This window comes from Leishmania braziliensis, chromosome 33 (genome assembly GCF_000002845.2).
Source record: "Leishmania braziliensis MHOM/BR/75/M2904 complete genome, chromosome 33".
NCBI classification, from domain to species: domain Eukaryota; phylum Euglenozoa; class Kinetoplastea; order Trypanosomatida; family Trypanosomatidae; genus Leishmania; species Leishmania braziliensis.
Window position 1 is genome coordinate 76,852 of NC_009325.2, and position 11,956 is coordinate 88,807.

At 57.0% G+C, this 11,956-nt stretch overlaps 3 protein-coding genes across 3 annotated transcripts; all 3 read right to left on the minus strand.

Moving 5' to 3' along the window:
* Window positions 1–974: 974 nt before the first annotated feature.
* LBRM_33_0260 (putative RNA-binding protein RGGm) lies at window positions 975–1,526 on the minus strand (the record flags this gene model as incomplete). The annotated part of the gene is made up of 1 exon (XM_001567746.1): window positions 975–1,526. One exon carries the CDS (start codon window positions 1,524–1,526, stop codon window positions 975–977), a length of 552 nt encoding a protein of 183 aa, XP_001567796.1.
* Window positions 1,527–5,670: 4,144 nt separating this feature from the next.
* LBRM_33_0270 (conserved hypothetical protein) lies at window positions 5,671–6,735 on the minus strand (the record flags this gene model as incomplete). The annotated part of the gene is made up of 1 exon (XM_001567747.1): window positions 5,671–6,735. One exon carries the CDS (start codon window positions 6,733–6,735, stop codon window positions 5,671–5,673), a length of 1,065 nt encoding a protein of 354 aa, XP_001567797.1.
* Window positions 6,736–7,949: 1,214 nt separating this feature from the next.
* LBRM_33_0280 (conserved hypothetical protein) lies at window positions 7,950–9,485 on the minus strand (the record flags this gene model as incomplete). The annotated part of the gene is made up of 1 exon (XM_001567748.2): window positions 7,950–9,485. The coding sequence occupies one exon, from the start codon at window positions 9,483–9,485 to the stop codon at window positions 7,950–7,952; it is 1,536 nt and encodes a 511-aa protein (XP_001567798.1).
* Window positions 9,486–11,956: the final 2,471 nt, after the last annotated feature.

Here is an 11,956-nt window from a genome sequence, read left to right on the forward strand (position 1 = left end):
ATAAGGCAAGAGAGCGAAGGGGTGGAAGGAGAAGAATGATGACAGTCTGCGGCAGCGGGCTCTTGCCAGCAGGGAAGCGAGGGGGAGACACGGAAAATAAATGAGCGATGCGCGAAGCAAAGTCGATATGTTTGACCCGCAATGCACACGTGCTGCTCCGGACACGCTCCAGTAGAGGTCGAAAGCCAGCGGTGGAGGCCCAACCAGCTAGTCGCACATTCGAACGTCAGTGTTGCGAGACCTCTAAGAGAGACACAGACACCAGTAAGCATGAGTTTTATCGCCAACGCCTTTGGCGCCCTACCAACTTCAGTTGGTCTCCCCAGTGCCCGGCTCAGTTACACGTTCTACAGTGTCCCTTCCTGGTGGCGTCCGCATAGCGTACACCCTGCATGGCTCACGCAGGCCTCGTCAATCTGGAGAACAACCGATATGCAGGGCAAAGGAGGGACGTGATGGGCGCTACAACACTGCAAAGAATAAAAATCACCGAACTCATGTCATCGACTCTGTGCCACACCCACTGGAGGCGAGGGGGATTGTCTGACGACAACGCCGCCGCACAACATGTTAGCACCCAAGCATGTCCATAGGCACGACAAGTTGAAGACTCGAAAAACACAACCGCTAATTTGGCTGGCTTGACACGGCGAACACAACATAAAAGCACACGGCGACAGGCTGCTCAAGCAGCAGTGTTTACTCGGCACTCTTCAAAGCGTAGCACGCTTCTTCATGTGCGCTAATAGAGGCATACTTGTCGGTTGCAGCAGGGTGAGAGGAGCTTGCGACCTTGCAGAGACCCAATCGCGCGTGTGCGCGGCCTAACTGCCTTCCAGCTCCTTTGTGGCACTGCCGCCTTTCACCACTACACGAGAGCAGCACGGAGGTTTTAGAGGAAGAAGAAAAACCAAAGGGGAGGAAGTTGGCAAGAGAGGAGGAATACCACGACTGCCGAGCGCCAACAACGGCGATCACTGCACTGTTGAGTCGCTGGAGACGTCTCCCTGAGCCATCGCCCTCTCACGGCGCGCCTTTTCGGCCTCTTCCTTGCGCGCACGAAGCTGGGCATCGCGGGCATCGCGGATCTTGCGTCGTGTGTTGATGAGTACGGTATCCTCGCGGTCTTCGCGGAGGTACAATGTGGCTCCCTCCAACTCAGAGCCCTGCAGTTCCGTGATGCACCGGGCGGCATCCTCGGGGACTGCAAACTCCACCATTCCGCGACCGCCAGAGAAGAGTCGGCAAAATGTGATGTCGCCGGCCTGGCGAAGATGATCCTTCAGAGTGTGCCAGGTGGTTTCGTCCGACAAACCAGACACCTGCACGCGCTGCCCGACTAGTTTCTTCACCCCATCTACCTCCACCTCCACCGCCGTCAGTGTCAGCGGGTCAACACGGCGCACCGGTGGTTGGAAGCTGGGTGGCGCTGCGTTCCATGCATCTTCGTCCGCAGCGGCTGGCTGCCCCCATACGCCACCGCCACTGCCGCTGCCACCGCGACCGCGACGGAAGCTGCCACGCATACCTCGCTGCCGGCCCCCGGTCGGGGCGTCTCGCCAGCCACCGTCACCGCCCCAGCCTGCCTGCCCACCGCCTCGACTGCCGCCATCCCCACCCCACCCACCACCCGAGTTGCCGACATCACCCCAGCCACCGCCGTCGCCGCCCCAGCCATCGGACCTGTCCTTGGAACCCCAGCCGCTCTTTCCACGCGACTCACGACCGCGACCGCGGAAGCCGCGACTTCCGCGGTCACCCTTGCTGCCCCACTGCGAAGAAGACGCTGAGTCGCCAGCGCTTCCCCAGCCACCACCTGAGGAGGTTGAGTCGCCAGCGCTGCCCCAGCCACCACCTGAGGAGGTTGAGTCGCCAGCGCTGCCCCAGCCACCGCTTGCCTGAGTGTCGGCCCCTCCCCAGCCGCCACCACCACTTGTGCTACCCCAACCTTGCAGGCACACAGCACTCGCGCGCGTCAGCAACGGTGCAAAGCTGCGGCGCAGCATTATTTCCCTATTTTGTCCTGTTCTCCGTGAAATACAACAGCGAGTCGTACGCGTAGGGTGGCACTTTTGTTGACTGCGCTGAGCGGACTCCTCGCTTGACCACGACCTTCGGAAAAAGGTACACGCGCGCCAGACGCAAACGAGTCAACTTGGTGAGGCAAATGCCCTTCGCAATGTGTGCGTGACAGCTTCAGGGCGACAACGGTGCTTATCGCGCGCCACCCCCTCCCAAAGAAAAAGACACCACAGAAAGGCAGCGATATCTGCTGCTGTGTTATCCCGCCCGTCTGCTGCTCAGTGGTTTGACGAGATGATCTTTTCCGTTTGCTTCTTTCGCTTCCTATCGCGCTCACTCTGTGCAGACGTAAGAGCTGCCGAGGCTCGTGAAGGCGGGAAAAGGGAGGGCGATAAGAGATGAGACACACACACACACGCACTGTCACGTGATGTCACAGACACACACACACACGAGAAAGAATAGTCGAGGACAAAGAATACAGGAGACTGAAAGAAGAAGTCCATGTTGAGGCTCAGCAGAGGAGCTGTGCCCACGACCCAATAACCCCCTGCCAGTGACCGCAGCAGCCGAGCCCTTTACACTGGTCGAGAAATGAAGGGAAGAGAACGGGAAGCGGGGTCACGCTGCGGGCACAAGTGAGGTTGCCCTTCGCTGCCAATCGAAGTCAGGGAGAGAGGCACGTACAGTGGACATGCCCTTACTGACGGTGATCAGAGAGCAGCGACACTGATGTAGGTTGGATTACTGGAGCCACGCTTTTCGATTCTTCGTAACATTCTTAGATATCCTTAGGCCGCCTTCCTTTGCCATCATCGTCCTTGTGCGCGTGCGAGTCTCCATACTCCCTCCTCATCGCCAGTGCGAGAGAGGTGCGGAGGGAGAAATCGATGAAGGAAGAGAAAGCTACACCGAGGTCATTATGGCGTCAGAGGATTCGTCTCGATCGATCCGACCTCTGGCCTGTGAATGCGATTGCACTACGTACTCCGAGGCCACATCGGAAAGAATAGTGCTCGTCTGTGATACAAGCGCATCGATGCGCGTATATGCCGTGCCTGTGGACGGACAAGAGGGTGGAGCCGTCCCGACCTTCCAGCGTCCGGTCTCACCCAGTGGAGACATGAAAGGAGTCGGATGGGTCGTACCTATTTTGAAGGCACGGGCAGCGGCAAGAGCGAAGGCCAAAGGGCGACAAGGTGCCGGGGGTCTTCTTTTAAGGAAGAAGTAACGAGAAGTTGCACTGGTTAGGCAGAGCAAACGTCTCGCTTCCACAGGAGAGGGAGCACTCCATCGTCCCCCTCCCCCCTCCCGATCTCCGCGCATTGTTGGGTCCCGAGAACAACGCACACACAACAATAAATAATACAGACAACGGAACAACTAACGTAATGCGTTTTCCTCCCACGTGGACTGGTGCGTTCACTCACCGGCTTAGAAAGGGAGTGTAAGAAGGTAAGGAGGAGATTGAGCAAGCATCAGTCGTCATCATTCACTGTCCATAGCATGCGTTCACGGCTATATATGTGCATCATCACCATCAAAGTCATCCCCAGAGCCGTCCTCAGTGCTGGCGAGAGAGCACGTTGAATTGGCAGACGACCAGGGGGCGGAACAGTAATGGCGAGACGGGGAATCATAAAAAGGAGGAAAAGGGGAAAAAAAAAAGAGATCAAAGGAGAGGCGGAGCTACAGAGAAAAAAAGGAGGCGAAGTGAGAAAGGCACACGGAATGGAGCGGGACCAACACACACTCACACGATCCGCTCTAACAACACATAGTAAGCGATGGAAAGTAGCACATTGGGGAGGTAGAACAGGAAGGAGCGAGTTACACGCGTAATACACAAAGAAAGAGAGAAGACAATGGAAAACAAAGCACTACAGTGCACAGCACGAATAAAGATACCAAACCACCTCGCTAAGCTTTTGGTGTTTTTCCTCGACGCGTCCATCCCCCCTATACATCGTGAGCTCAACGCCACGCCGCCCCCGCCTAGCCACAGGGCCACTGCGTGGTGCGAAGCAAGCGCAGACACACCCGTTACGGCAGTGCGCTGCCTCAGTCATCTTAGCGCGGTCTCTGCCTCGGGCACTGCCCACACCCACCCCTCACGCATCGCAGCCTGTCTCACAGCGGCGCCCCTCCTTATGCCGGTCGCCCCGTGGTGCATCTTTCACGGTGGCTCGGGCTCCCCCCACCAGTGGGCAGCGAGGGCCGGGCGAGATACCTTCGAGTCACGCAGGCACCCTGCCCATCACATGGGTGGCGCAAGCGCGTTTGCTGCCGCAGGTCGCTCCGACGCAATGCCATCCAGGGCCTGACTTCGGACACCCGGCGTGTTACATTGCTCTGGCTCCCCTACGTCGTAGGCTCTGGGCACTGCCACCACCAGGAGCGGTTCGGCATTTGGCAGGGATAGAGGGAGGAGCTTCCCGGCCTTCCCATGCAGAGTGAGCGCACGGAACCCTGAGAAGCTGCGCGCTGAGGATACCCCCCGTCATCAGAAGACTCAACACGTTGGCCGGAAAAAAAGACCAACAACTTCACCACTATTATGAGGGAGCCTCTCGAGTTTTTCTATTTTCCCATTCCCTATCGCGTGGCGGTGCATGGGGAGCAGAGCGCAGCAGAAAGGAGATGAGGAAGCGGGAGAGGCAGGAGGGGCAGGAGGGGCACAGTAGCAGCAGTTTAGACACACAGACACACACACACACATACATTCGTAGCTCGATGCTTGCAGGAAGACGGCGGAAACAAACAACTGTGTAGCAGCAGACCAACGGTAACATTCAGCACACTTTTTTTTTGGCGGTGGGGTGTGTATACACAACCTGTAGCCCGCGCAGTTGGTGCAGCGGAAGAGAGTGAGTGGGGTCGAGGGCGTGCATCGCTACTGCCTCACCCACATCGAGAGAGAGCCTGCGATAAATGTCAACACCACCGCCGCGGGTTGCCGTGCAGCCTAAAGCCCCCACAACATCTTCCGCCCTCGCCGCCATCTCCTCTCTTGGGCACATCTAAGCACCTGCCGGTGCCTCTGTAAGCATACCTGCCATCCATGCACACCACTGTTACCCGTGCACCTAAAACTGCAGTCGCAAACCTGAGCCTACCAGCAGCGCATCGTGGGTCAGTAATCACCTCCTGCACCCTTCTCTGCGTCCCTCACCCTTGTGTTTCTAATCAGTCGATGCAGTGCGCTGTCGTGGCGCGTGAGGTGATGCAGCGACGTGCCCATCCACACAGTGCTTCCCACGAGCAGGCACGCGCTCTACAGCCGAACAAGCCAGCAGCTCTCCCGCAAGCTGGAAATTCGCACAGTAAAGCAGGAAGGGGGCGGGGGGCGAGATCGAACACACAAATGAAGGAATAAGCGAAGACACGACGGACGTTGTGAGTTGGGGTGGTTAAGTGCGGTGCGGGTGTTCAAGCGCAGCGGGCTGACAGAAAGCGACAACTTGACGAGATCACCACGAAGGGCGCGGGGAGAGACCTCGTTACGATGTTGGCACGTGTCTTCACTAAGTCGCTGAAACGCAGGCGCTATCGCAGCAGCGAGCCGCAGAGGTCCATCAACTTTCGGCTCTTCCGTATCGAGCCTGTACGGCTGGGGGGCCCCATCCTCGCTGATAGGCCCCATCCCCTCTACAGTGTGTGTAGGCGCTGCTTCATTCTGATGTCCTCCCCGTCCAGCTTCTTCCAGCGATGTAGGACGTGAGACATGATCCCGCTCCACACCACCTGCAAGCCAGACGAGTAGGCGAGGCGAAAGTGACCTGGTATGTAGTAGAACATCGGGAGCCAGTTGAGCGACCAGAATACCAGTGCATACTTCATGATGTCGGGGAAGTCATAGATGAGTTTCCGCCTCACATCCATCGACACACACGCCAAGTATTCATGGAGGTTAAATTCGTGATTGTCGACGATGCGGTAGTAATAGCCCATCTTTTGAATCGTGGTCGCATCCAGTTCACTCGTGGTGTTGCGGAAGGGGTTGAAAAGAAAGCGGAAACGCCCGGTGCTCTTCTGCGCATCCGCAGCGCTGGCGTCATCGTCACCGGCCACCACGACATGCTCTTGCACCTTGGAAGTCGTGTTCATCGGAATCGCCATCACGCGCCTCCGCCCATCACGGCCATCGCGGTAGATGAAGAAATGCTCCATGATGGTGACGTAGCTGAGGTAAATCGGGTTTATCAGCTGCGCCGCGATGTAGCTGAGGAATCCTTTCCCAATTGCACTTCGCTTGGTTATTGATGCCGGGTTGATGAGGCGGTCCAGGTGGCGGTACACCCACAAGAAGTACGGTACGCCGAAGAGAAACGTAAAACTGCAGAAGATCATGCTACGGCGCAGGTCTAGAAGCATGGTGTTGCCACCCACCGCTGAAGAAGAGGTCGGGTGCTCTGCATTTTTTGCCGCACCATCAACAAGGGACGACTCCGCCGTGCTGCGGCCCCCTTGGTACGCACGCCACCGCTGACGAGCACAGAGAAACGGAGATTGAACGGTTATGAGAAACGGTGAGTTTTGGCTCTCGTTGGGCAGTCGCTCACGTGTCAGCGGTGGGCGCGAATGTGAGAATGGCTCGTAGACGGTCTGGCACACAACGTCCCCGCAAAAGCCTACTGTAGTGCTGAGTAACATGTTGGTGCGGAGTGGGTACTCCTTCAGGTAGTAGGAGAGACAGTGGAATATATACTTCATGGCGACGAAAAGCGAGGGGGCAGCGCTGCAAGAGGTGAGAAGAGTATTTACAGGTAAGGAGAGAAAGAAAACGCGAACAAGTGAGCGAAACAAATGTGTCGCAGTCGCACCTCGAGTGAGAGAGACGTCGGCGAAGTCGAACACCGCGTGCACACACACACACACACAGGCAAAGAAAAGCGATTAATACTTCCACGACGCGCACGAGAGACTATGAGAAAGGAGGGGGCCGAGTGCGTCGTAACACGACAGAAAACACGGAAGGCAAAGGACGTGTAACGGCAGCAGAAAAAGCAGCAACACCACACCCCACAAAAAAAAAAAAAAACACCTACACACACACACACGCACACACACACACACACACAACCCGGAAGAGTGAAGGTGCAGGCAGCGGGTATCAGCGCAAGAGAAGACACACAAAAGGGGGGCACAGCCGTTTCCTCTTCCTCTTTAAATGCGACTGTATGCGTGTGTGTGGGTGTGTGCCGGTGTGCATCGCCAGAGGCGGTGTGGCAAGGAGAAAGACGGGAAGCAGGGGTGAGAGACATGAGAAACACAAAGTTGGCCGGGATGAAGGAACAGAGTCAATGAAGACAATACGTTTCGGCAGGGGAAATAGAGGAGTAGAAAGAGGCAATGGGTGAGCGCGAATTTGTGTAAAACGTGCGTAACCCCCACCCAGGGTAGCTTCATCCCCTTAGCCACGCTCCTCTCTTTTGCTAACACCTTCTCTCTCCATTTCAACCGTCCCCCATTGTCATTCTCGCCAGCATCGCCAGTGGCAACGTAAAACGGCGATGTGTCGAGGCCTAAAGAGAGAGAAGGGCGACGAGCGCACACAACGCAGAACAACTGTTCTGTCACTTTTTCTTTGCTGTTGATATTACGAATGTTTGCGCGTTCTCGAGCACCCACGCGCGTCACACATGGCGGAGTAAGATAAATCAGAATCGTCTCTGCCCACACTATTTGTGATGGGAGTGTTAAGAGCAGAGCCTGCCGCCTCCCTCCCCTTCTACTCGGAGTCCCTATTTTGCTTCGTTCGCCTCCCTCTTTTGTGTTTGCCTGGTTGTCGTGGTGCCACATGGTACGCCGGTGTCCCCACAACCTGCAAGGCGGTGTTCTGGCAGACATCACCTGTGTATTCTCATCCCGTCCACCCAGTGACTATGCACACGACCACCTACACAAATATGTGCAAGCGTGCTACCTCAAGATGGAAGCCACGCCGGTGTCCACATACGCAGTCGGCTGTCATCGCCGCCTGTTACAATACAGTTGGCCCACGGGCTGGCAGCAAGACCCCTTTGCATAAAACTCGGCTGCGTTGTCACGGTGGAGGTTACTACTCCAGTGTAGACACAGTAGCTGTGCACAGCGAGAAGAGTAGAATCGTGGCAGTGCACGTGGCTTTCGTTGGCGGAGAACACGGCGCGTATGCTCCGATGATCACACTTGGTGGGTTCACCGAAAGAGGTTACCTCTGGGCTCTGGTAGTTGCGCGATGTTGCATGGAGTCGCCGAAGGTCCCACAGGCGTGCCGTTGAGTCCATACCCGCTGTCAGTGCAACATTTCCAGTTCGGCTGTACACGACGCTCGTGACAGGCACGCCAGAGTGGGCATTCTCAGCGCGGTAAATCACGCGACCGCTCACGCCGTCGTAAAGCATCCAGGTACCATCAAGACTTGTGCTGATCATCGTTCGCCCGTCAGGAGAGAAGCATACCGAGGACAGCGCTGCACTGTGCTGAGCCCCACGATCGCTTGGTCGGTACGAGGTAGTCGCAGTCCCGCTCTCCTCGGCCTCCCACTGCGGCCCTGTGTGGGCAGTCGAGGACGCGTAGGTGCCAGGGGGCGTGAGCACCTTTTCGGTCTGCACATTGATCAATCGAGGAAGATGGTGATTCGCTGCCAGAACGATGTACTCGCCAGACGGATGAAACGAAGCATCGCGAATGGGGACGGTGTCGTGAATCTTTAGCACCACCCTGGAATCAGGATAGGCGTAGTTGCGCAAGTACAGATTGCCGTCGCGCCCGCCCGATAGCACAATCGGTTTGGTGGGGTGGAAGCGCATCACCTCGACAGACTGGGTGTGCTCGTGAAACCGGCGCACCATCGCAAGCTCTGTCACCTCGTTGGCATTGCGGAGAGCGGACCCTTTAGGAGCCGTCTCACCATTGGCAAAACTCCCAGCATCACGACTGCCATCGAGCGCTCTCGCGCGGTTCGCGGCGCGCGCCTCGTCAAGCGCGCTTAAATCTTCAATTGTCTCCAGTGAAAATATGGCCGCAAGTCCGTTAGTGCCAGCACATGTGACGTAGGCGCCATCCGGAGAGAAGGAGATGTCTCGCACAACGCCGCCGAGAGAAGCTGACATGAAGCGCTCTCGCATGCGCAGGCATCGACGTCCCACCGACCAGCGGCTGGATAGTGACAACGGCATATACAACTTTGACGCGCTCAGAAAACGCTCCACCACCTGCGTGGAGTGAAACTCCTCCTCTGCACGCCGCTCCATCTCATTGACACTTAGTCCCGCCGCTACGACGCGCGCGAGGCGGTCGCCTTGGTCCTCCACATTACCCACCACGACCCCAGTGGCATCGCAAACGGCGGAAGCAGCGGCCAGAAACCCGTCGTGGTGAAGTTGGCGCACCACCATCTGATAAATCTCACGAGAGAGGGGATCTACGAGAACACCTTGTCGGGGGCGCTTGCGGTGAGGTTGCGCACCGCCAGCCATCACCTCAGTGTGTGGACGGCCGGTGGCCGTTGTGGGTGGCGCCACTGTCTCTCCAGGCCTGCCCGCGGAACTCCCAGCTGCTCCTCGAAGGTTGGATGGGGCAGACATCTCCAGTAGAGATGAAGAAAGGTGGGGAGGGGGGGAAGGGCTATGGCTAGACGATGGAAACGAGGTAGAGCAGGAGGAGCACGAGGAAGGAGTGGGCGCGCTGAACAGACATTACAAGCCGCCCGTTGTCGTCGCCTCTCGAGCGTGTTTAATCTCTTTTCTTATGGCAGAGGGAAGAGAGAAGGAGCAGCGAATGACCAAAGATTAGGAAGAGAGAGCCTGAACTGTGTAGTGGTTGGTGAGACTCAGCACACCTTCCTACGTTGCACAGCAGGACAGCACCACAAACACCACCAGAGCGTGTATACGTGCGTTCTCGACAAGAACGAGAATCGGCAAAGGGAAAGAAGATGAAAAGGGGGGCGAAGGAGTGCTGGAGACAACGGCGCGGGGTCACTTTGTCGGAAGAAGAGTACATGCGGAGAAGGCACAGAAACAGAAGAAGTCAGTGCGCGGCGCGCCGTCACACGCCGTGAGACACACCACATCACGCTGCACAGCACAGAGCATAGGGGCGGGTGCAGAAGAGTAAGCTTGAGCTCCTCCGCCCGGATTAGTCCTAAAGAACATCCACACATAAAAACATATCGGTTTCGTTCACCACCATTCACAACAGAGAACAACCAGTAAAGCCATCCTCCCCAGACATATGATGATCAGTGGCTTCTGATTACGTCGTGAAGAGCAGCTTCACTTCCTTCGGTCGCGAGAACCGCCATACTACCCTCATGCGCCTGACTCTTCCCCCCTTCTCCCTCTCCGTCGCTACCAAAGGGGGTATGCAACCTTCACAACAACACTCTTCCAGAAAGACAGAGCTACATCATTTTCGAGCGTAGCGAGAACGGAAAGAACAATGACTTGCAGCAGAAAACTCAACAAAACTTCAGGCAACAACGAGCAAAGCACACCCCCACAGACATCCCACGCTGGACATCACCTACACACACACACACACGTCGACCATACTCAGCACCAACATATTCGCAACTACCTCCTCACAGCGCCTACGGCTATCCCTAGAAGGTGGCATTAGATGCATCAGACACCTTCACAATCAATATTACACTCCCACGCACACGCATACACCATTACACACAACTCCAACTGGCAACCACCAACAAAAAGCCCCAAAAGACCCCGTTCTTTCCACCACCCAACTTCTACATATCATAGCTGCAATCCCCCACACAGCAGCCGGCGACCATCAGCTGGTAGTGCATGTTATCCTTGTATCCGCACAGCGCGCAGCGGTCCACCGCCACGCACACGTCAGAGTGAGTATTGATTTGTCAGCATCACCGTCGCCACCCACGCGCACCACGCGCGCGCGCAACCACACCCAGAAGCGCAGCGCACATCAGAGATTGTTCACCCATGAAATACAGTAGTTGGTCGGGCGCGCACAGCCGGCAGCTACGCGATAGGCGTGTCCGCACACTCTGTATGTCATCACACGCGCGCTCAGCCACAACACACGCACACAGCAGCGACAGCACGCGCGCATCTCGCACCACCGATTGGACACAGTCGCCAAGGCCGCAAGGGCGTCATCCTGCCCGGAAGGTGCAGGCAGCAGCAGGAACAGCACATCAGCACATCAGCACACACACACACACACACACACACACACACACACAGAGCATCATCCTCGGATATCGGTGTAGTATAGTATTCACTTGCATCGCATGTAATCATCGACGGTCGTTAGGTGGAAGACGCATTGTAATCATGCAGCTCGGCAGCAGCAGTGCCGCCATCGACACGCCCACACGCACGGCGCCAGCCGCAGTACGCACGCATCAGCTGGTGTTCTTAGAAGTGACACAGTCGCTCACGGGCCACGAAGGCTCGGTAAATGTGCAAACAGTAACTCATCCGGTCATCACAGCGTACAGTGTCTGTCGGCTAAGCGACGTCGAGCAAAATGGGCAAAGAGGGCCAAGCGAGCGTTCCTTCTGCCTTGGGCGCGGCAGCACGCCTTCCCTGGCCTTTCGGCATTGGGCCTGCAGCGGTGCATCACCAGGGGGCAGGTGCGACGCGGTTCGCCACTCAGGTGAGAAAACACGAGGGCGACACCACAGACAGAGCGCACAAATCCGAGCAGGTTAAGGGGGCCCAAGGGAGAGCCCCCGGACCCCCTCGTAGGTGATGGGGAGCGGGAAACCGCACCCCCTTGTTGATTGGAAATGGCGGGGGCTCGGAGAACAAAACAAAAATGGGGTGGACTGTGCCAACTCCGGGGGGTGGGGGTTCCGTGACCCAAACAGGTGCCTCACCCCTTAGGCCCACAAACCCAATTAGGGTCCGCCCCCCCCCAACCGCATTTTTTTTTTCTTTGCCCCCCGAGGTCCTCCCCCAAA